General features: G+C 48.5%; 1 protein-coding gene across 7 annotated transcripts in view; it reads right to left on the bottom strand.

Annotated features, from left to right (window-relative positions):
• ZFYVE28 (zinc finger FYVE-type containing 28) overlaps positions 1-25,310 on the bottom strand; it is a 154,059-nt gene that overhangs the window by 35,895 nt on the left and 92,854 nt on the right. For 6 of the 7 annotated variants that reach the window (XM_054253556.2, XM_078367706.1, XM_054253559.2 and 3 more), the window contains exons 7-8: positions 16,582-16,683; positions 2,303-3,550 (exon numbers count right to left, since the gene is read on the bottom strand). In XM_054253556.2, coding sequence (XP_054109531.2) covers positions 2,303-3,550; positions 16,582-16,683 — 1,350 coding nt within the window. Of the gene's footprint in view, positions 1-1,726; positions 2,052-2,302; positions 3,551-16,581; positions 16,684-25,310 lie in introns of those variants that run through there. The other variant, XM_078367707.1, reaches the window with a different exon arrangement.

Here is a 25,310-nt window from a genome sequence, read left to right as displayed (position 1 = left end):
TGTGACAGCAAAAGCCTGGAAACAACCCCAGGCCAGCACTGGGGCCTGAGTGCACGCCGGGCCAGCTTCACATGGGTCCCTGCCCGAGGTGAAGGCAAGCAGGGACGTCTCTAGTGAGCATGGGGGAGGCTTGGACAGGAGGCCAGGAGAGCCAGGTGGAGGCCAGTGTCTGCAGCAGGGGGCCGTTCGCCAAATCCGGGGAGGGGGACACACGAGTGTGTATCTGAACATCGGCTCGTGTGTCCTTGCTTGCATTTTTGAAAGTTGAAGGATATCCTATAAAACAGTCTTAAACCGTTCCCTTCGGGGCAGAGGAGAAAAGGTTCCTGCAGACAGACTCCTCTGGGACTCTTATTTACAGATTCGACTGGGAACCACACAAGGATGAACTTCAATCCACCATCAAGGGCAGTCTCTACACACGTAATGCTGAATGCCACCAATGAAACTGCTGTGAGGACACGGTGTGCAGGACACTAAAGCCATCGGCTGACTGCTGGCAAGTGGGGTGTGCCCCAAGGACAAAGACAGTGACCGGTGTAAGGAGGGACGTGGAGACTGGAACTCCTGTCCACGGCTGCCTGGATGCCAACTGCGGCCACGTAGGAAAGTGACCTGGCAGCTCCTCACCATGCCAAACGCGATGACCATATGACCCACAATTCCGCTCCCAGGGAGCCACCCAGATGAGCTGAAGATGCGACTCTGCACAAAAACTCCTACAAAATTATCATCACAGCCAAAATGTACAAACAACACATCCATCATCCACCGGGGAATGAAGACACAAGACGGCCTCCCCACGCAGTGAGCATGGTTCAGCCATAGAAAAGCTTCCACACGGTGGCCCCACACATGTCATGCTCGGTGGAAGAAGCTGGCCCTGGAGGTCACACACCACAGTTGTTCCCCGACTTAGTCCATCGTGTCCTAAGTCAGAAATGCATCTAACGCTCCTAGCCTTCCAAACGCGGAAGGACGGCTCCTGCTGGTTCGAGCCACCTTCCTGCCATCGTAAGCCGGGAGCCACCGTATGGGAGAGTGTTCATAGGAAATGTCCAGAAGAGGCAAATCCATCGATGAAAGTAATTGAGGCTGCCAGGGCCTGGCAGGGAGCGGGGAGGGATGCCGGGAGCCAGGGCCAGCCCACCCAGCCCACAGCACAGGAAAGAGCCACAGGGAGGCCCTGAGTGGGCAGCAGAAAGGAAAAGGAAGCATGGGCAGAGCAGCCTGGCCATTGCAGGGCCCTGGTGACTTCTGCTCCTCCAAACAGCCCACAACCTGGGAGGGCGCAGCACAGGAAGGAGGCGTCTGCCCTGTACCCAGAAGCCCCTTCCCTGTGTGGGGCCCCCTCCTGGGTCTGCCTGCCGTCCTCCAGTGCAGCCCTCACTCCTGCACCTGTGACCCCACCTCAGTCTCCATCTGCTGCTCAGCTCCCACGGCTCCTAGGAGGCTTTTCTGGCCTCCAGTTGAATCCCCTCCCCTCCCCATCCTCCCTCTCCCTTCCATGATAGAGAGGCCTATAGTCGTGGTCACAGCCAGGGTGGGAGCCCTGCAGGGTGGGGTCCTGGCAAGGGGGCCGATGGCCCTGACAACGCAGCCATGAGTGACACTGGGCTGGGCCAGCCCCTGCCTTTCCCTGTCTCTAGTGTGGTGGATGGGAGCCCACGAGAAGAGACCGGAGACCTCCCAACCTCCCCGCAATGCAGGGAAAGGAGGAGAGAGTCCTGGGAAGGGCAGAGGCCCTGGGAACGCCCCTGGGCATTTGCCTGCAGCTGGTCTCAGGACCCCTCATAGCCCCGGGCTCCATGCCCACGGCCAAGGGTCTGTGTCTTGTTTCAGCCTGGTGCAAGTCAGGTGGCCACGGTGGTCAGCAAAGAGAAGTGGGCAGTGTGCTTGGATGTGGCTCAGGGTGAGGGGCCAGGCACCAGCACACAGCCCACCACACTGCCCTGAGCAGGCACACGTGGCTCACACCGGGGGCGGGGTGGCCGGGGCTGTAGCAGGTGGGCTGAGGGCTCGGCACTGTGACCATGTCACCTGAAAGGCACCTGTAACATCGGAATCAGGGAAGCGGCCGCTGGCACACGTTTCCTGGTGCCCAATATCCCACAGGGCAGGGGCCTCTGCAGCCAGCCCGGATCCTGCCCCTCCTCAAACAGACCCCACACCTGGTCACGGTCCAGCACTTGTTGATGGCCAAGACAGCCCAGGTGGAAACACTGCAATGACTGGAGAATGCGCCAGCACCTGCCCCCAGCGCAGAGGACCAACCCAGTCCCTGGGCCAGACTGGCTCTTACCTGGAGCCCGACAGGGGCTGAGGCACCTCCTGGGCCGAGGGGCTGCTGGCATCCGGTTCTCTGGCCTCCGGCTCCAGCTGACCTGCAGCCCTGGCCTCTCCTTGCGGCCCATTTGCTGTGTCCACTTGGGAACCTGAGGTGGGAGGCAGGCACTTGTTGGAAGTGGGGGCTTTGGGCTCCTGCCCGTCGAAGACATCTTCTGCGGGTGGGGGCGCCTCCCCCTGTCTCTCAGTGGCCCCGTCGCTGGCCTTGGCTAAGCTGGCAGCATATGAGGCACCAATGACGCCTCCCGGGCTGCACTTCTCCTGCAGACGCTCCACCACGTCCTCCCTGCTGTCCCCGCAGCTCCCACAGCACACACAGGAGTGCAGCAGGCAGTTGGTGGCTGCGGCGCTGAGCTTGTGGGGGCCGCCATCCCCCTCGGCCACAGGCTCCGAGGCAGTCTCCTGGGTGGCGACGGCAGAGTCCGAGGAGGTGGGCGACTTGGGGTTGAAGATGACCGTGGCAGAGAGCTTCATGCCCCCTGTCCGGTGGGCGATCATCTCTGCCGTCTCCGCGTCTTCGGCACCCACCTCCCAGCCGTCCAGGTGCACCCGCGAGTCCAGGCAGCTGCAGGAGCTGGAGCCCGCAAGGCTGGCCTTGCCCGCACCCTGGGCCTCGGGGTGGTTGTTGTTGCTCAGGTCCTGCTCCTTTTCCGAGGCAGGAACGTCCACCCCCACCGCGCCGCCCGGACCACCCTGCCCTTTCTCCTGGGGGTCGGCCTGGGCACTGCTGGCCCACCCAAATCGGCCACCTGGGGACTTGGGCCTGGCCGGGGCTTCTGCCGACCCCTCCACATCATCCATGAAGAACATGCGATCCTCCTCATCACTGCCCGACTGCAGGCGCACTCTGCCTGGAGAGGCCTCCCCGCCCGGGCTGCCCTCGGGTCCCGGCCTGTGTGCGGGGGACTGGCAGGCACTGGGTGGTGACAGCAGAGAGGACATCTCGTCCCCTGCCCTGTGGACCATGCGGCTGAGCTGTTCCAGCTCCTGGTCGTCGTACTGCATGGAGCAGGCCAGCTCTGCATCTGGGTCTTTGGCCTTGGCTGAGAGTGGCCCCTCGGGAGGGAGAGGAGCAGAGAGGGCAGGTGCCAGGGCAGTGGGCCCTGGCACGTCAGCGCGGATGGGAAACTCCACGTCTTGGGAAATGCAGAGGTTCCGTTCCAGCGTGTGGAGCTCCTCCTCCGTCAGTGTCTGGAGCAAATCCCTATGAATCAAGACAAACACCAGGGTAAGGGTCCCAAAAACCACAGCACCCTGGAATCTGCACCAGCAAAAGAACGAGTCACTGAACACTTGCAACTGAATTCACACGGCACCAGCACGTCTCCTCCAGCACAGAACAAGGCTCAGGTCTCGCCGGCCAGGACAATGGTGTGTGAGGTGGCCGGCTGAGATTCTAGTAGTTTCTTTTTAAAAACAAGATTCTGGAACATTTTGTAGAACACAAGAGAGCCCTGATTCTCAGGCATGTGTTAGTTGCATGAACAAAAACTCTGAGTAGTGAAAAAATACATGCTGGTTTACACACAGACCTTCATCCTTTCACTCCGCAAACACCACTGGGCACCGGCTAAGAGGCAGGAACCGGGGGTCAGGACACAAGGAAGAAGGTGGGCGAGCCTCTGCCCTTGTGGGCTTAGCCTTGCAGCTGGGTGAGGCAGATGACAAACAAGTATTTACACAAACAATGATGGAACTACAATCACGACAGCTGCAACCAAAGAAAATCCAAGCCATGAAGGAGGGTGCAGCCGGGCACCCGGCTGAGGACAGGAAGGCTTCCTGGAGGAAGGGGCATTGAGGCTGAGACCCAAAGGTGCAGTGAATTCAGCAATGCTGGGCAGGAAGCACCTGGAGCAGGCTCCCACAGGCCGACTGCGGGCTGCTCTCTGCTGGGAAAAGCTCCGGCTGTGTCTGTGGTCTGAGTCCCACATGGCATGTTCCAGCACAGCCATGGCCTTCATGAGGGAGTGTGATTTGCAGAGCTGAGCAGAATTTTCATAAGCTGAACCCACCCATGTGAAGAGCACCCAGGTTGAGAAGTGAAGCCCCACTCGGGACCCGGGACCCGGCACCCTGGCTCCTGCATGACACCATCCTCACTCCATAGGCCGAGCCAGGCACCTGCTCTTGTTCTCTGGAGAATGGGAATTCTCAGTCTACACTGGCAGGGTTTGTTTGCTGATGTTATATTTGTGTAGAATCTCCACATAAAATACAGGACACTCAGTTAAATTTCAGTTTCAGATAAACAACAAATATGTACTTTTAAAGTGTCATTAGAAATACCTGTAAGTGTAAGTATATCCCAAATGTTGGCCAGAGTTTGTTGTTGTTGGAAACAGATGCTCAGTGCCGCAAGGAAAAATCAGCACTGAGACAAAGGATCTCCCAGCAAGGCAATTTTACTTTCTGCAGAAAGGGTGCTCTCATTAGCCATCTTGCCACGAGACTACAATGAACAAAGGAAAAGCAGACATATTTGTCTTTATACATTTGGGGTTGTCCTTACTGCTGTGTCTGATCTCCATTGGTTGGAGCCAGACCTCACAATCCAAAACTGAACTTGATTGGCTAATAACTTAAAACTTTTCTAAACAGGTAAAAGCAGTGGAGAACAAAAAGGACGTCTAAATAAGGAAGGGACAGGAAGTTGCTTGTGATAGGACTTAGAAAATTGATAACAATCTTGGTTAAAGCACAAGGACATAGAATGTACTATGTGCCTGTGAGCGTGTCTAGCACACATAGCTTGGTTAAAGCACAAGGACATAGAATGTACTTATTCTTTTATATCTAACAGCTACATAGGATAGGGCTTAACAAAGAGTCAGTAGTGAAAAGCAAGAAGACTTTGAAGGAAGTCTTTAAAAGAGACTATTATTTCTAACATTTATTATTATTCTTTAACAAGAAAGGAAACTTGGAAGAGGAACTTTTCTACTTCCCACAGTTGTTTATCTGAAATTCCAACTGAACTGGCCTTTCTGCTGTTGCATTGCTAAATCTGGCAATGCTATTTCATAAGATTCACCCATAACAAAGCATGTTGCCACAGGTCATTCATTCTCATGGCTGCACCATGTTCCATGGGGTAAATATGCTGTAGTTCCTTTATCTGTTACACCTGACGGGTTTTGGTTGTTATCCAGCATCTTCATGCATCTCTCTTGAAGAACACACACGTGCATCTCTACTGAATGCATATATGGGGTGGGACTGCTGAGCCAGACAGCTGGGAGCAGCCTGGATTCAGCCACGCCTGCCCACAGCTTGGCTGACAGCATGGCTTTCCCCAGGCCCATGAGAATGTCTAGTGTCTTTAACTGAATCCTTCCTGGTGAGTGAGTCATAGCATATTATCTTACTGTGGCTTTTCACTGTTTTAGCCTGATGACCAGTGAAGTCGGGCACAGTTTATATCCTTATCAGCCCTTAGGTTTTCTCTATGTGAACTTCCTGTTCAAACCTTTTGCCCATTACTAATTGGGTTGTGTGCCTTTTTCTTATTGACTGAAGGGAGTTCTTTACTAGATATATTCTCCAAATCTTTGGCTTGCCTTTTCATTCCCTTAATGGTGCTTTTGATGAACTGAAGTTTTAAATTTTAATAAAGTCCAATTATAACATTTTTTCTTTATGATTAATGCTTTGTGTCCTGTTTAAGAACTCTTTACCCACTCCAGGGTCACAAAGATGTTCTCCTTGACATTTTTCTCTAAAAGCTTATGATTATTATCATTATTATTTTGAGACAGAGTCTTGCTCTTTCACCAGGCTGGAGTGCAATGGCAGGATCTCAGCTCACTGCAATCTCTGCCTCCTGGTTCAAGTGATTCCCCTGCCTCAGCCTCCTGAGTAGCTGGGACTACAGGTGCACACCACCATGACCAGCTAATTTTTTGTATTTTATTATAGACAGGGTTTCACCACGTTAGCCAGGATGGTCTCAAAATTTTGACCTCATTATCCGCCTGCCTCGGCCTCCCAAAGTGCTGGGATTACAGGCATGAGCCACTATGCCCGGCTGCTTTTTATTATTTTTTAAGACACAGTCTTGCTCTGTAGTCCAGATCTGTGGTGATCATGGCTCACTGGAGACTCAAACTCCTAGGCTCAAGTGATCCTCCTGCCTCAACCTCCTGAGTAGCTGGGACTACAGGTGCAGACCACCACACCTGGCTAATTATTTTTAATTTTTATTTTTTTAGAGATGGGGTCTCACTATCTTGCCCGGCTGGTTTTGAATCCTGGCCTCAAGTGATCCTCCCACCTTGGCCTCCCAAAGTGCTGGGATTACAACAGGAGCCACCATGCTTGGATTTTATTGTTTTACTTTTTATATTTATATCTACACTCTGTCTGGAATTGGTTTTTGTGTACAGTAGCAGTAAGAACCCAGATGCTAATAGATACCCATATGAGACATTTTTTTATGTGGTCCTCTATTGACTCGGCCCATTTATTGGAAAGAAAAACCACCATTCCCACTGTTCTGTAATGTCACATTGTCATAAATCAGGGCCTGTATATGCATTGGTCTGTTCTAGACTTTCCACTCTATTGAATGGGTCTCAAGTCCAACCTTGTACTATGGCTTTCACAATAGAAGGTGTCTCCAACGTTTTTTTTCCCTTGTTTTTTTTTAGAAATGAGGTCTCGTTCTGTCACCCAGGCTGGAGTTCAGTGGTATAAACACAGCTCACTGTAGCACTGACCTCCTGGGTTCAAGAGACCCTCCCAAATCAGCCTCCTAAAGTGTTGGGATCCTAGGCATAAGCCACTGTGATGGCCTTTGTTCTTTTTTTTATGAAGTATACACAGCAGAAAAGCATACACGTGTTCACCTGGAGACACACGCAGGGATAGTCACAGAGCACTATTTGTGGAGACTACTCAAAGCCCATCGAGAGGAACAGACAATGTTCTGCTGCTGCTACTTGCCGATTCCAGGCCCCTTGCATCTCCACATGCATTTTATAATCAGTTGTCAATTTCTACAAGGAAGGAAGGAAGGGATAGGGGAGGGGAGGGAGGAAGGAAAGAGGGAGGGAAGAGAAGGGAAGGCAGGAAGGAGGGAGGGAGGGAGATGGGAAAGGGAGGGAGGGGAAGGAAGAGGTGGGAAGGGGAGGGGAAGGGAGGAAGAAAAGGAAGGAAGGAGGGAGGGAACTTCTGGAATTTTTATTGAGACTGCATTGAACTCATAGATTAATTTGAGAATAACTATCTTCATAACATCAGGCTTTCCTCTCTGAATGGAATTGCTGTCTAGAGCTTTAAAAATGTATGTTAATAACATAACTTTCAATGGAGGTCTTAGACATCTTTAATTTGACTTATGCTTATGTATTTGATATTTGCTGGTACTACCATAGATGGTATTTGCTATGATTTGGAGGTGGTTTGTCCCTGTCAAAACTCAGGTTGAAATTTAATTCCCAATGTGACGGTGTTTAAAACGGTGTCTTTAAAAGGTGATTAGGTTGTTAAGGAGTTGAATGCCTTTCTCATGAGACCAGATTAGTTACCTTCAGAGTGGGCTGTCGTGAAGTGAGGCTGCCTCTCGTGTTGGGTCTCTGCACACGCCCCCTTCCCCTGCTGCTTCTCTGCCATGTTACGACAGAGCACGAAGCCCTCACCAGAAGGTAACTGGATGCAGCCACTTGATCTTGGACCTCCCCACCTCCAGAATCATGAGCTAAATGAATCTCCTTTCTGTATAAATTACTGAGTCTCAGGTATTCTGTGATAGCAACACGAAATTGACTAAGTATTTTGATTTCATTTTGCACTTATTTATTGCTGGCATAAAGACCGTTTATTTTTATATGTTGATCTTTCATCTAATGACCTTCCTAAGTCTACTTATACTTTCTAATAGTTTCAAGATGTTTCTGAGTTTCCGAGGGACTTGATCATGTTATCTACAGAAAATGGCAGTTTTAGTCCTTCATTTCCAATGCTGTGTAACGTGCGATTGTTCCTTTTATTTTTGCCTTTTTTTTGCATTTGCTAGGCCACAAGACAATGTTAAATGGAGATAGTGAATAGTAAACATCTTCCCAATCTCAGGGATGTCTGCCATGGTACACACACAACAGACACACACACAGATCTACACAGACGAAATCTGTATCTCTATCTACCTATCTGTAGCCAGATTAAGGAAATTCCCTCCTATTTCTAGTTTGCTAAGAGATGCTTTTCTGGTTTGGTTTTGTTTATTGCTAAGAGATGGTTTCACCATAAAATTGATGTGAAATTTTTTTCAAATGCTTTTCCTGTATCTTTCAAAATTATATGATTTTTCTTCCTATTTTTAAAGTTAATGTGGCAAAACATCAATTTGATTTTCAAATGTTAAGCCAGTCTTGCATATCTGGAATATATTTCTCTCTTTTTAAAAAAGTTTTGAGATAATATCTTGCTCGGTCACGCAGGCTGGAGTGCAGTGGTCTGATCACAGCTGACTACAGCCTCTGCCTCCTAGGCTCAAACAATCCTCCCATCTCAGCCTCCCAAGTAGCTGTCCATACAGATGTGTACCACCATGCTCGACTAATTTGTAAATTTTTTGTAGAAATGAGGTCTCACTATATTGCCCAGGTTGATCCCAAACTCCTGGGCTCAAGCGATCCTCCTGCCTTGGCCTCCCAAAGTGCTGGGATTACAAGTGTAAGCCACTGTGCCCAGATATATTTCTCTCAGTCATGATATATGGTATTTATATATGGTTGGATTTCATTTGTCTGTATCTTTTTAAGGGTATTTGCATCTAGGTTCATGAGAGATTGGTGTGGTTGTTGTTTCTTGTAATATCTTGGTCAGGGGTAAATGTCAAGACTATACTCTGATTGAAAAAAAAAGAGTTAGGTCTGGGTACAGTGGCTCATGCCTGTAATCCCAGCACTTTGGGAGGCTGAGGCAGTTGGACTGCTTGGGCCCAGGAGTTTGAGACCAGCCTGGGCAACACAGTAAAATGCTGTCTCTACTAAAAATACAAAAGTTAGCTGGGGTTGGTGCACGCTTGTGGTCCCAGCTATTCAGGAGGCTGAGGTGGCAGAATCTCTTAAGTCTGGGAGGCAGAGGTTGCAGTGAGCCTAGACTGTGCCACTGCACTCCAGCCTGTGTGACAGAGTGAGTTTGTCTCGATTAAAAAAAAAAAAAAAAAAAGAGTTAGAAAGTGTCTTGTTTTTCCTATTCCCTGAAAGAATTTATATAAGATTGGTGTTATTTCTTCCTTAAATGTTTAGAAGAATACATAGGGAAAGCCATCTGCACCTGATGTTCTCTTTGTGGGAAGGTTTTAAAATAGTGAATTTGACTTCCTTAATAGATACTGGATGAAAAGGTTTCTATTCTTCCTTTGTTAGCTTCAGTTGCTTTTCTGAGGAATCTGTCCAATGCATTTAAATTGTTCAGTTGAGTAACATAAAGTTGTTTATAATATCCTCTTACTATTATTTTGGTATCTGTAAGGTCTGTGGCGACATCTCCTTTCCACTTGTGTTATTAGTGATTTATGTTTTCTCACTGTTCTCTTGATTAGTCCAGCTAGGAATTTATCAATTTTATTACTCTTTTAAAATAACTAATTTTTAGGGCCGGGCGTGATGGCTCATGCTTGTAATCCCAGCACTCTGGGAGGCTGAGGCAGGTGGATCATGAGGTCAGGAGTTCAAGACCAGCCTGGCCAACACGTGAAACCCCTTCTCTACTAAAAATACAAAAAAAGTAGCTGGGTGTGTGGCTGGCACCTGTAATCCCAGCTACTTGGGAGGCTGAGGCAGGAGAATCAGTTGAACATGGGAGGCAGAGGTTTGCAGTGAGCCAAGATTTTACCACTGCACTCCAGCCTGGGCAACACAGCTAGACTCCATCTTAAAAAAACAAAACAAAACAAAAACCCACTAACTTCTGGGTTTGTCTTTTCCCTGCTATACACTTGTTTTGCATTTCGTTGACATCTGTTCTTATTTTGAATATGACTTTCCTCCTGCCTTCTTGCGGGATGATGAACTTATTATTTCCTAGCTTCTTTAGATACAACTTGACGTCATTGAATTGCATCCTTTATTCTAGTTTATAGCATTTAGTGGCATAAACTTCCTTCAAAGCACTGCTTAGGCTTCAACATAATTTTCCTTTTTGGGTTTTTTTTAGAGAGGAGGTCTTACTCTGCTGCCCAGGCTGGAGTACAGTGGCGGAATCACAGCTCACTGCACCCTCAAACTCCTGGGTCCAAGCAATCCTCCTACCTCAGCCTCCCAAGTAGCTGGGACGATAGGCGTGTGCCACCGTGCCCAACTCAGTTTTTTACTGTTGTTTTTAATACGTTAACGAAAACTAAGGGGCCAAATTAGATAAAAGGGTGAAGAATTTAGACAGAACTGGAATCTATACGAATCCATTTGGTCCGTTTGTTGTATGCTCTTTTTCTCTGTTTATACCTTATTTTGGATGTTTTTTCTTCTATGAATTTGCTAGTTATTCACCTTTAACTATTATTTTAGTTTATCTTAATATTATAATAGAAAATCCTTGACGGATCACATTCTAATATAAACAATCTATTCAATCTCATTTCCAATACAACTTTAAAATTCTGTTTACTTTCCTGTGTTTCCTGCTACTGTGTCATGAATTTGAGCACCAGGTATAAACTCCACAGACACCACAATTGTCTTGTGCAGCCAATATTCACTTACATTAATCCACACCATGTTCCTCAGTCTCTCTTGCATTAATTTTTTTAAGACAGGGCCTCACTGTCGCCCAGGCTGGAGTACAGTGGCACAATCATAGCTCACCGCAGTCTCAAACTTCTGGGCCCAAATGATCCCCCACCTTAGCCTCCTGAGTCAGATGGAACTACAGGCATGCCACCACGCCCAGCTAATTTTTTCTTTTCTTTTTTAGTAGTAAGGCAGCCTCAGTACGTTGTTCAGGCTGGTCTCAAACTCCTAAGGTCAAGGGATCCTCCTGCCTTGGCCTCCCAAAGTACTGGGATTACAGGCACGAGCCACCATGCCACCCTCTCTGGCATTTCTACATTTCTATCTGATAGATTTTTTTTTTAAAGAACTCTAATTGTTTTGGCCGGGCGCGGTGGCTCAAGCCTGTAATCCCAGCACTTGGGAGGCCGAGACGGGTGGATCACGAGGTCAAGAGATCGAGAGCATCTTGGTCAACATGGTGAAACCCCGTCTCTACTAAAAATACAAAAGATTAGCTGGGCATAGTGGCGTGTGCCTGTAATCCCAGCTACTTGGGAGGCTGAGGCAGGAGAATTGCCTGAACCCAGGAGGCGGAGGTTGCGGTGAGCCGAGATCACGCCATTGCACTCCAGCCTGGGTAACAAGAGCGAAACTCCGTCTCAAAAAAAAAAAAAAAAAAAGAACTCTAATTGTTTTATGTGCAGGCTGCTGATAACAAATTCCTTCAACTCTGTGTTTCGGAATAATTCAGGAAGGCAAAATATCACCTTCATTTTTGAAGGATATTATTGCTGGTTATAAAATTCTGGTTGGCAGCTACTTTCCTTCAGCAGTTTTTTTTGAGACAAAGTCTTACTCTGTTGCCCAGGCTGAAGAGCAGTGGTGTGATCTCTGCTCACTGCAAACTCTGCCTCCCAGGTTCAAGTGATTCTCATGTCTCAGCTGGGATTACAGGGATGTACCACCACGCCTGGCTAATTTTTGAATTTTTAGTAGAGATGAGGTTTCACCATGTTGGCCAGGCTGGTCCCGAACTCCTGGCCTCAAGTGATCCACCTGCTTCAGCCTCCCAAAATGCTGGGACTACAGGCTTGAGACACTGCACCCGGCCTTCTTCGGCAGTTCAAATATACATCACTTCACTGCCTGCTGGCTTCCACTGTTCTTGTGTTTGTTGAGAAGACAGCTATCCATCTTATGTTTGCTTCAAAGTAGTATATCTTTTTCTCTTCCTACTTGTCAAATTTTTTGTCTTTGTTTTCGGCAATTTCACTATGATGTACCCAGGTATGTCTGGTGGTTTTTTGTTTGTAGTTTTCTTGCTGAATCTGTGGCCAGAGATTTTTCACCTTTTGGAATTTGGAGAAATGTTTAGCCATGACTTCTTTGAATATTGCTTCTGCCCCTTCCCTCTATTCTTTCTGGGACTCTGATTATGCACGTTAGACCTTTCAAGTTTGTTACACGTGTCTCTTGTGCTGTCTTCTGGTTTTCTGTTGTTGTTTCTCATGGTGTCCCCTCTTTCTTCCTGTCTGGGCTTTACTTTGGGTCTCTTCTATTGAGCTATCCTCAAGTTGAATACTCTGTATTCTGCTGGGTCCAATCTGCTATTAAACCCATCTACTGTGTCCTTATTGACAAATTGTGTATTTTCTTAGCTTTAGAATATCATTTCTTCCTTCCTTCCTTTCTTTCCTTCCCCTCTTTCTTTTTCTTTAGAGATAGAGTCTTGTTATGCTATCCTGGCTGGAGGGCAGCAGCTATTCACACTGTATTGTAATGTGCAGTCCCACTACTGATCAGCACGGGAGGTTTGACCTGCTCCATTTCTGACCTGGGCCAGTTCACCACTCCTCAGGCAACCTGGTGGTTCCCTGCTCCAGGAGGTCACCATATTGATGCCAAAGTTTAGTGCAGACACCTGACCAGCCTAGCGCACTACAGCTTAGAACTCCTGGGCTCAAGTGATCCTCTTGCCTCAGCCTCTGGAGCAGCTGGGACTACAGGTGCATGGCAACGCTTGGTTATGTCTCCCTACATAGATTCCAATTCTCTGTTATATTGTCCCCCCTTATCTAATTTGCCCCTTCTGTTTTCTTTATTAATCAAGTCATCAGAATTGTGTTCAAGTCCTTGGGTGTAGTATCTGGATCATCAGCTGTCTGCAGCCATTTTCTGGCTCTTCTCTATACTATCAGAAGATGTATTTTCTTGTCTCTTTACTTTTTTTTCTTTGAGACAGAGTCTCACTCTGTCACCCAGGCTAAAGTACAGTGCCACGATCTTGGTTCACTGCAACCTCCACCTCCTGGGTTCAAGTGATTCTGTGGCCTCCGCCTCCCAAAATCCTGGGATTACAGGCATGAGCCACTGTGCCTGGCCAACATTTTAAGCAATTTTGAGTTTTTTATATGACAGACACTGGATATAAAAGAATCATAGAGGTTACAGATGGCGCTTTTTCAACCAGAGGAGACTGCCCTTTCCCTGTTAGGCTGCCTGCATGGGGCCCATTATTGCATTCCCTTTGAAAACTCAGCAGGTTGAGGCCTGGCTGTGCTTCAGTTCTGAGCCTGCTGGGCTCTCTGTCTTCTCAAACTCCTTCCAAGTTCCAGCTCTGCCTCTAGTCACACGCAACTTCAAAATCTGGCATCTGTCTCTGGCATGCTTTTTTTTTGAGATGGAGTCTTGCCTGTCGCCCAGGCTGGAGTGCAATGGTACGATCTTGGCCCACTGCAACCTCTGCCTCCTGGGTTCAAGTGATTCTTGTGACTCAGTCTCCCAAATGGCTGGGATTACAGGCGTCTGCCACCACATGCAGTTAGTTTTTGTATTTTTAGTAGAGATGGGGTTTCACCATGTTGCCCAGCCTGGTCTCGAACTCCTGACCTCAGGTGATCTGTCCGCCTGGGCCTCCCAAAGTGCTGGGATTACAGGCATGAGCCACCACGCCCGGCCTCAAGGCCTGCTTTTGTTCCTAAGCACCTGGGAAGGGCAGGAAGCCTGCTGTTGGGGGCTTTCTGCCTGGATTTCATGCTTTCCTGGACCAGACTGGCAGGCGTATTGCTTCGATGCCCCCACGCTGCTGGCCTGATCCACCAGACCTTGCAATTGGATGCTCTTTCTCTAGCAGAGCTTCTCTGCCCGGGAAGCCTGGGCTCTGGACAAGCCTGGAATCATCAAATCTTCCTGGGAAAAAATATCCATGGAGAGAGACTGCAGCTCACCTCCCAAAGGCTCCTCCGGCCGGGGTTTTAGTCCACCCAATCATCACTTCCACAGCTCAGGTACCTTCAAGACAGGATCTTCCAAATGTGTCCAGATGTTTGTATTTGTCACAGCTGGAGAATGGGCCCAGTGCAGCCCGGGCCTCCTGTCCATCCCGAAGTGGTAGTTTTGCCCAGCTTTTAAAAAGACGTGAAGTTGCCTGGTTATATCTGCCTGTATTTCGTAGCAGACATGTATTAAAATACCACTCACCAAATTTCATCCTGTTTTCACAGGTTTCTTTTTAAGGGCTCTACCCAGATGCCTTTTTCCAGCTTTTCTCTTCCAGGGTGGCACACAATCCTGGGCTGAAGGCTGCCTTTCTTTTTTTTTTTGAGACGAAGTTTCACTCTTGTCTCCCAGGCTGGAGTGCAATGGGGCAATTTCCACTCACTGCAACCTCCACCTCCCAGGTTCAAGCAATTCCCCTGCTTCAGCCTCCCAAGTAGCTGGAATTACAGGCACCCGCCACCATGCCCAGCTCATTTTTGTATTTTCATTTGGTAGAGACAGGGTTTCTCCATGTTGGCCAGGCTGGTCTCAAACTCCTGACCTCAGGTGATCCACCCGCCTCAGCCTCCCAAAGTGCTGGGATTACAGGCGTGAGCCACTGCGCCTGGCCGAAGACTGCATTTTCTGAAGCTCTGTCAATGCCAGGCCCTGTGGCCAGTAACAGATCCTGGAGGAGGCACCGGCTTATCTGTGGATTCTCACTGTTTTCCGTAGGCAGGGGGTGGGGGTGAGAACAAGCAGCAATTCTGTCTAGGTGGCAGGGCCAGCATGCAGCTGCACACCCGGGTCTCAGGCGCCCTACCCATGGCTGTGGTTCCCACATTAGGGCCCCAGCATGGGCAGCAGAGTCACGTTCCATCTATACCGCTTTCTACAAGGTGCAGTGACTCACACCTGTAATCCCGACACTTTGGGAGACCAAGGTGGGAGGAGAGCTCAAGCCTAGCAGTTAAAGACAGCCTGGGCAACATGGCAAGACCCCATCTCTAATAAGTTTTTTTAAATTAGCTGGGTGTGTTGGTTCACCTGTAATCCCAGCATTAATCTCTCAACAGCATTCTGCCTCCAGCCCACTTAGCTTCATCCTCCTCTCCGTCACCCATGTAGGCCAAGTGCAGATATGCTCCCAGGACATCCACTCCACTCCTGTGTGGCCTGGGCCCCCTCCCAACCCCACACTGCCCAGGGGGCTCCTTCCCCGGCCACGGCCCAGTGCCACCTTTCCTGTAAGAACCCCATATGTGGAGCAGGGGCACCTGTGCCTTCCTGTTCTAGATGGTATCTGTCTCCTCTCCTCGCTGTGGTCTCCTCCCCATCGCCCGAGGAAGGTGGGACTGCAGCCTCCCGGTCCAGGGGTCGTGTCCCCCCAAGCAGGGGGGAAGCAGCGACAGCCATCTCCCAGATAAAACGTGGACTGAGCCAAGCACCCCTGCTCCTGTGCCCACTGACTTGCCAAAGACCACCTGCTGAGGCCCCAAGAGCTCACAACCCGATCTGCAGGACGACAGGGGCCCAGAGCCCACGGGGTCACTTTTCACTGTCTGGACTCACGGCACCTCTGGTCCTCATGAAACAGAGTTCCAGGTTTCTGTGTCCCTGGAGGAAACCTTCACAGTGATCAGCGGCCATGGTAGGGCACACCAAGCTGTCCCAGGCCAGGGGGCCAGGGTGGCATGCGGCCATGAGCTTCACGTGGCCCCTGTCCCTCCAGGAGGCCACGGCTCAGCTCTGTCGGCTCAGAGAGGCCACCCAGCAAAGCCCTTGGCCCATGTGAAGGAAAGGCGTCGTGTTTTAAAAGGGGGCCCCCCATGCAGACACAGATGTAAACCAGTAACTAAAGACAAAGGGCACAGGAGGAGCGTCCTCACTCCAACACATGCAAGTACTTCGGGGACGGTGGAGATGGTGGGCACAGTAGGGGTGATGGGGGCAGCGGGAATGGCGGGGGTGGTGGGAAGGGTGGGGGCAGTGGGGACAGTGGGGACAGTTAGCTGCTGCTGCACCATGTCAGGAAGTGTGAGGCTCACTTCCCCAGCTCAGCCCAAGAGAGTGCCCACCCCATGCAATGCCCAAGCAGAGGCAAAAGCGAGGCCTCTGTGACCCCCATGGGGCCGGTTTTGACCCCTCAGGAATATTAACCTGCCCACCCTTCCTTACAGAGAGGAGGAGGACCCGGAGGTGGCTACACATGACTTCAGCACCCACCAGTGCCCTCCCCTCCCCTCCCCGCCATTCCCACCTTATTTTCCGCAGTAGCGTGTGAAAGGGCCGGAACAGCTCGGACATGTCTTCCACCTTGCGGTCCAGGTTCAGGGGGCCATCCGCGTAGACCACGAGGCCACTGCATTTGAGACACAAAAACCAGGATGTCAGGCCCTGCAGCCACTGGGGCGCTGCAGACGGCCCAACTTAGACACCTGCAGAACCGAGGCGGCTGGGACCCAGCGGCATCACTGTCCCAGCACGGCCGCCACCTCATGCTTTGCCTCGTGTGACTGCACTGTAAACAAGTTTAGAAAAAAGCAATGGAAATGATTACCCAGACGTCATCCTCTTTGGCAGCTGATGAGCTTGTGATCTTTGGAGGGTCACAAGGTAATCATAAAAGCATCTCTGCACACATCGGTGCTATAATCAGATAAATCAGCCTCAAGCGTTGTTACCAAAATCTACCTTCTTGCAAGTAAAAAAAACTAGATTTGTGGTTAAATTTATCTGCAGAGCCTTATGAGAATTAGACCTGGAACCATCTTCTCCAAAAGCAAAACCCCGCACAGGTTCCCCGCCTGCAGCCTGGCTAACACCCCACCACCCCACAAGACCAAAGCAGCCTCTCTGTCACCCCCCACACAGGACCCACCTCCCATGTGGGTGCCCACCATGCCCCGAGAAGCTCCCCAAGTGGGGCCCCATGTGGCTGAGGCTGGCTTTCCTCACTGTCCCTACCCCAGAGGGACAGCTCACAGCCTGTTGAAGGACAAGCCTCCCAGACGCCACCTTCAGTGGCCCCCACTCCTCTCTTCGCACCGTCCAGCCCTGCCCTGCTCAGAGCACGCCTTGATCATCCACGTCTCAGCCCATCTCTCCTTGAGAGCACCACCCATCCCCGAGGACCTTCTCTGGGCGCCTCCTCCTGGGTCTCCTGGGACCAGACCATGTCTCAGGTGCCCGGGGAGCATCCACCCACAAATTCGTCACCTGTACCTCCTCCTCATCATCCTGTTTGTCCTCATCAGAGCACAGACGAGGGCCACATGAGCTTGTCTGCATAAATGGAGCACCACCGGCCTCTTTCAGCAGAAGTGACGCCAGGGTCAGGTCTGGCCAACACCATCCAACATGAAGTCCCTGGCAGCTCAGGGACAGTCTCCTTGTCTACCACACCCAGCTCAGTGAGAAAGACCGATAAACAGAATCGAACAAAGGGAATGTTTCTCCCTAAAAGTGGTCGGGTTTCATGTGCAGGAAGAAAGATTTGAAAGGCACAGGAAAAGAATGTGCAGGGCATGGTGGCCCCAGGCCCTGGGGAGTGGCCAGCTCAGCCGGACAGGGGCACAGCCCGGCTTCCATTCTGTTTGGTCTCCTTTGTGGCTTTTACATGAGCTGCCTGTCATGATCAAATGAACAATATTCAGGGGACAATTGACCACCAGAACCTTAACTTCAAACCAGGCAGTCTCGGGACAAAGGCAGAGTAAAGCAGAGCAGGGAAGGACGAGGGCCTGACTCCTGCATCCTGGCCTCAGGGAGCCGCCCCCACACCTAGCAGAGCAGGGAAGGGCGAGGGCCCAACTCCAGCATCCTGGCCTCAGGGAGCCGCCCCCACACCTAGCAGAGCAGGGAAGGGCGAGGGCCTGACTCCAGCATCCTGGCCTCAGGGAGCCGCCCCCACACCTAGCAGAGCTCCCTCCCCTGCAGTGCATCGGCCTCAGCCCCGTGATGACCCAGGTACCCAGCGTCTGCCTCTCTGGAAACCTTGCTCTGCCTGCATGGGGCAGCAGCGTGGCCGAGGGAGGACCCAGCTGCCCCCCCGGGGCAGTCGGCAGGATTGGGGGATGAGGCAGGCCCAGGAGAGCAGCTCGTCAAGAAGCTCAGACCCTGAGGCTGCTGCACCACCTCCTCCTGGGGACTGGTGGGGACCGAGGACCCCCTGGGCCGTATCCCTGCACCCGGCTGTGTTGGCTTTCTCATGCTGGATGCAGGGCACTGTGCCCTCCGCAGAGGCTGAGCCCTGCTGCTTGGTGGCTCTGCAGTTGGCTGAACTACTGAGAGATGCCTGTGGGACAGGAGCTCAGGTCCAGGTGCTGAAGTAATGGAGCACGGGGGCTGGAAGCGGTGGGGGGTCGGGGGAGCAGCCCTGGAGGCTCAGCATCTGTCTCTGCACCTGGCCCAGCACTTGCAGGAATCCAGCTGAGGGGCCTCAGAATGAGGCCTGGGAATGAGCTGTTGCAGGGAACAGGGAGCCCGATGCAGCTGCTGCCCGTGGCTACAGCCCCATAGGGCTGGGGGATCCAGGCATCTTGCCCTCACGGGCCACCCAGGCCTGTGTCCATGCTGCCATGAGCAGGAGTAAGGCGGCACCCACAGGTGAGCCTGGCAGGCAGGTGGTGGGATCCCGGGATCTTGGTACAGCCAGGGGCATCATGAGGGCATCCTAAGGGGCTTGGCCCAGGTCCAGTTAAGGTGAGCAGGTGAGAGGTCGCCCCACATGGTGGAGAAAGCTGGGCCCTGCTGGAAGCAGGGGTGGCCAGTCTTCCCGTTTCTTTTTTGTTTTGTGACAGAGTCTCCCAGGCTGGAGTGCAGTTCCATGATCTTGGCTCACTGCAATCTTTGCCTCCTGGGTTCAAGCAATTCTCCTGCCTCAGCCTCCCAAGTAGCTGGGATTACAGGTGCGTGCCACCAAGCCCGGCTAATTTTTTGTATTTTTTTAGTAGGGATGGGGTTGCACCGTGTTAGCCAAGATGGTCTCGATCTCCTGAACTCATGATTCACCCGCCTCAGCCTCCCAAAGTGCTGGGATTACAGTGTGAGCCACTGCGCCCGGCCCCCTTTTCTTTTTTCAAAGAAATTCATATAACAACACGAACTGCTTTAAAGGGCAGGATTCCGAGGCATTTTCTGCATTTGCTGTGCACCCATCGCCTCTCATTTCAGAACGTTTTTATCACCCCAGAAGACACACTTTTAGTAATCACCACTGAGGTCGTTGCCCCAGACACGGGCAATCTCTCATCTGCTCTCTGTCTCCAGGAATTGGCCTATTCTGGGTTTTTCACATAAATGGAATAACAATACATGACCTTTGTGATCGGTTTTCACCTTGCACTACATTTTCAAGGCTGGTCATGTGGCACGTGGCAAGTGTTCCCAAAGGTACAATTCTTCATTCATCCACGGCAGATGCTTGGATTGCTTCTGCCTTTGGGCTATTGTGAAGAATGACGCCACATTCATGTATAGGTTTGTTTGAGGACACGTTTTCATTACCCTGGGGTGTATGCCGAGCAGGGCATGTGGAATGTCCACACGGATCATAGAGGTCTGTGTGTAACTTTCTAAGGAACCACTGAACTGTTCTCCGTGGCAGCGGCAGCACTTCACGCTCCCACCCGCAACCCAAGGGTTCTTACTCCTCCGCGTGGTCTTCTCCATTTTTGTTTATTGCAGCCACCCTGGTGGCTGTGATTTTGATTTGCGTTTCCGTAACAGTCAGTGATGTGGAGCATGTTTCCATGCGCCTCTGTGCCGTTTATATATATTCTTTGGAGAACTGGCTCTTCAAGTCCTTCCTCATTTTTAAGTTGGGTTGTTTGTGAATTTTCTGTTGAGCTGTGAGGGTTCGTTACGTGTCCCGGACACCAGATCTTCATCAGATTTATGATTTGCAAATGCTCTTTAGGCTGCTTTTCATTTTCCACATAATGTCCTTTGGTGCATAACCATTTTGGACACTGATTAAGTCCAGTTTCTCTTTTTGTGCCTGTGCTTTTGGTGTGAAATCCACTGCAAAACCCAAAACCAAGTCGATTTACCCTCTGTATCAGTCGGAGTTCTCTAGACAAACAGAACAAGAGAGATTTATTTTAAGGAATGGTTTCATGCAGTTGCGGAGGCTGCCAAGTCCAAATTCTGCTGGAGACCCAGAGAAGAGTTGACGTGGCAGCTCCAATCCAAGGCGTCCGGAAGCGCATTTCAGTCTGTTTTCTCTCAAGGCCTTCCACTGATTGGATGAGGCTCACCCAGCCACACATGGAGGGTCGTCAGCTATATTCAGAGTCCACTGATGATAAATGCTAATCTCACCTTTGAAGCACTTCATGGCAGGGTGGTGCTGACATGTCTTCCAGCGGACAGGGAGGTTACATCCACCTTGCACAGGCGGATGCCACGTTGGACGCTGATGGACAGAATCATCCATTCAGTGAAGCACAATTTGTGTTGAACGAGACAAGCCGGGTAAAGCATTTGAAGGTGCTTTTGAGGTGTGGAGACGGCATTCAGCTGATCTTCAGTCCTTCCCTGATGACAAAAATTATCTGGCTTTCATCAACCACTGTCCTCACGTCAGAGGACATTCCATCTGCTAAGGAGTGCTGCCCGCAGAGGAACCTATGTATAGCAACAGCAGCAGGAAGCTCTGACCGTTTGAACACCTACCTTCACAAATCCCCACGTAATGCCAAGATGGCATCTTGTATCCAGGGGTAGAGAAAACCAAAGACATCTTTCCATTTGTATTGAAAAATAAAGAAAAACTCGACCTTTAGGGGAAAAGTGAAGTCAACCGGAACCCCGTGACTTACTCAGAGGCCCGGGCCCTGAGGAATTGCGGTGGAACTGGAGAAACTACCAACATCCAGAGGAAGCTGACTTAACAGTTTACCAAGGCCGCCCTCCGAAGACTCAATCTTATTTCCTGGGGAAAGTGATCTTCTACTCACAGTATGTTCAGCCTGATCAAGAATATCTCAGTTTAAATAACTGGAATGCAAATTATAACTATACATATGCCAATCACCACGAGCTAAGTCACCCTGATTGCGAAATATACCCTCAGGTATCACGGTTTCCTGGCATCAGAAATCCCTACAAGCTTCAGGATTTTTCTCTTAAACCAAATGCCAAAGAGAAAAAAAAAATTAACTTTATTATTGCTATCTTTTATCAAATAGCATATAATCTATACTAACTTGTGGGAAATCCTGCCAATGAACGCGTTTATTGTGGCAAATGACCTACGTGACGGTACAGACTAAATGGCCTTGCTCTTACTATTCTCTGTGCAGCCACTCTGCAGATTAATACTGCCAGTGCACGTAACTAATAATGATTCCAACGTTTCTTCCGTCAGGTACTCAGGTGAAAAATCACTCTAACCTATATTGGATGGCTTAATAAAAAATCATTTACAGAAAAATGACTGCATATGATAAAAGCATTTGTTCCAAAATACATTCATGGCTTTACCAACTTCAGTGAAGATGTATATTCAGGTCCCTTATTCACTTTTTCCTTTTCCTCTCTTTTTAAATCTCTTTTTATTTTTCTTTTAAGAGACATAGTCTCATTCCATTGCCCAGACTGTAGTTCAATGACGTGATCGTAGCTTACTGCAGACTGGAAATCCTGGGCTCAAGTAATCCTCTCATAGCCTCCCAAGTGGCTAGGACTACAGGCTCACACCTCCACAGCCAGCTTTTTCCCATTGTTTTATTGTTTTCTTGCTATTGAATTGAGTTCTTTATATGTGTTGCATATTAACCCATCAGATTTATGAATTGTAAATATTTTCTCCCAATCCATAGGTTGTCTCTGTACCTTATTGTTTCTTTTGCTGTGCAGAAGCTTTTCAGTTTGATGTAATCCAATTTATCTATAATTGCTTCTATTGCCTACACTTTTGGGCCAAATCCAAAAAACCACTACCCAGACCAATGTTGTGTAGTCTTTCCCCTATGTTTTCTTCTAGTAGTTTTAGAGTTTCTGGTCTTATATTTAACTCTTTAATCCATTTTGAGATGATTTTTTTTACATGGTGTGAGATAAGCTTCATTCTTCGACGTGAAAATTCAGATTTCCCAACACCATTTATTGAAGAGGCTGTCCTTGTCTTCTTGGCACCTTTGTTATTTCAGTTGGGTTCATTTATGGGCTCTTTATTCTATTCCACTGGTATTTGTGTCCTGTTGCTTTGTTTTTGCCAATTCCAAGCTGTTTTAAAATTACTATAGCTTTGTAGTACAGCTTAAAATCAGATAGTGTGGTACTTATAGCTTTGTCCTTTTTGTTCATGATTGCCTTGGCTATTCATGGGTTTTTATGATTCTACATGAATGTTAGAAATTTTTTTGTCTTTCCATAAACAAAATGATGTTGGGATTTTGAAAGGGATTACATTAAACCTGTAGATTGCTTTGGGTAGTATGGACATTTTAACAATATTAATTCTTCCAATCCATGAACATGGGATATCTTTCCTTTTATTTGTCTTCTTCTACTGATTTCATTGATGTTATATAGTTTTCAGTGTACAGGTATTTCACCTCTCTAGTAAAAATTATTCCTAATATCTTTTTTTGTAGTTATTGTAAATAAGATTATTCTCTTGATTTCTTTTTTCAGATAGTGTATTGTTACTGTATAAAAATGCTGCTAATTTTTTTTTGTCTGTTCATTTTGTGTCCTACAAGTTAATATATTCATTATTAGTCTTACAGTTTTTTTGGTAGAGTCTGTAGCATTTTCCACCTAAAAGGTTACCAGAAAACAGTAACAACTTCATTTCTTTTACTATTTGGATGTCTTTTCTTTGTCTCTCTTGCCTAATTGCTTTGGTGAGGACTCCCAATCCTATATTGAATATAAGTGGCAAGAGTAGGCATCCCTGCATTGTTCCATATCTTAGAGAAAAGGCTTTCAAATTTTCATCACTGAGTATAATGTTAACTGGGGGCTTCTCATTAAATATGGCCTTCATTGTGTCGAGGCACATTCTGGTGTTTTTTTTTTTTTTTTTTTTTTTAAACATTTTCATTCAACAGTACCCTTGAAGGGATACATTTCTTCTACATCTAATTTGCTGAGATTTTCATCATAAAAGGATGTTGAATTTTGTCAAATGCTTTTTCTGTATCTAATAAGATGATCATGTGGTGTATTTTTCATTCTATTAATGTGATATATCATAATTACCAATTTGTATATATTGAACCATCCTTGCATTTCAGGGATAAAGACATTTCTCAAAAGAAGACATACAAAGGCCGGGTGCGGTGGCTCACGCCTGTAATCCCAGCACTTTGGGAGGCCAAGGCGGGTGGATCACGAGGTCAAGAGATTGAGACCATCCTGGTCAACATGGTGAAACCCCGTGTCTACTAAAAATACAAAAAATTAGCTGGGCACGGTGGCGTGTGCCTGTAATCCCAGCTATTCGGGAGGCTGAGGCAGGAGAATTGCCTGAACCCAGGAGGCGGAGGTTGCGGTGAGCCGAGATCACGCCATTACACTACAGCCTGGGTAACAAGAGCGAAACTCCATCTCAAAAAAAAAAAAAAAGAGAGAGAGAGAGAAGACATACAAATGACCAATACCACTAGTCATTAGAAAAAAGCAAACTAAAGCCACAATGAGATATCATCTCTCATTTGTCTGAATATCTTTTATCAAGAAGATGAAAGATGAGTGTTGGCCGGGCACGGTGGGTCAAGCCTGTAATCCCAGCACTTTGGTAGGCCGAGGCGGGTGGATCACGAGGTCAAGAGATCGAGACCGTCCTGGTCAATTTGGTGAAACCCTGTCTCTACTAAAAATACAAAAAATTAGCTGGGCATGGTGGCGCGTGCCTATAATCCCAGCTACTCGGGAGGCTGAGGCAGGAGAATTGCCTGAACCCAGGAGGCGGAGATTGTGGTGAGCCGAGGTCGCGCCATTGCACTCCTGCCTGGGTAACAAGAGCGAAACTCCGTCTCAAAAAAAAAAAAAAGAAAGATGAGTGTTAACAAGGATGTGGAGAAAAGGGAACTCTTGCACACCATTGGTAGGAATGTAAACTGGTACAACTATTATGAAAAACAGTATTGAGGTTCCTCAAAAAATATATATATATATATAATTAGCATATGACCCAGCAATCCCACTTCTGGGTATTTACCCCAAACATCTGAAATCAGTTTGTTGAAGGGATGTCTGTAGTCTCATGTTCATTACAGCATTATTCACAATAGCTAAGATATGAAATCATCCTAAGCATTTAACAGATAAATGGATAAAGAAAATGTGGCATATATACACAATAGAACACTATTCAGCCTTAAAAACAAAAGAGGTTCTGATATTTGTGAAAAATTGGATGGAATTGGAGAACATTATGCTAAGTGAAATAAGTAAGACCCAGAAAGATAAATACCACGTGTTCTCACTTACATGTGGAATCTCCGACAATTGAACTTGTAGACTCAGAGAGCAGACAGTGGTTATAGGGGCTAGGGGTGTGGGAGGAGCCACAGAGTATAAAAGCTCAGACTGGAAGAATTTTTTTCTGAGTTATTTGCACATCATGGTGAATACAGTGAATAAAAGAATGTTGTACACTTCCAAATTATAAGAGAGTACATTTCAAATGATCTCATTCAAAAAAAGGTTAAAGTTTTTGAGGTGATGGATATGTTAACCAGCTTGATTTAATTATTCCACGCTGCATTCATAGATCATAACACGACTTTGCACTCTATAAATCCGTACAATTATACGTTGACAGTTTATCATTAACAAAAGAAAAAAATACCTTCCCAGCAACATCCAGACTGGTATTTTACCAAGTATCTGGGTAATGTGGCCTTCCGAAGATGACATATAAAACCAGCCATCGCAGGGTACAGCTCGGTTCCTTCGCACGTCGTTGTCCAGTTGCCCGGGAATCCTCACTGAAGAGACGCTTCTTCCCTTATTGAACGACCCCGGCCCCCT

This window comes from Callithrix jacchus, chromosome 3 (assembly GCF_049354715.1).
Source record: "Callithrix jacchus isolate 240 chromosome 3, calJac240_pri, whole genome shotgun sequence".
NCBI classification, from domain to species: Eukaryota; Metazoa; Chordata; class Mammalia; order Primates; family Cebidae; genus Callithrix; species Callithrix jacchus.
The sequence above is the reverse complement of the archived record's forward strand: the minus strand, read 5'-3'. Positions and strand labels throughout refer to the sequence as shown.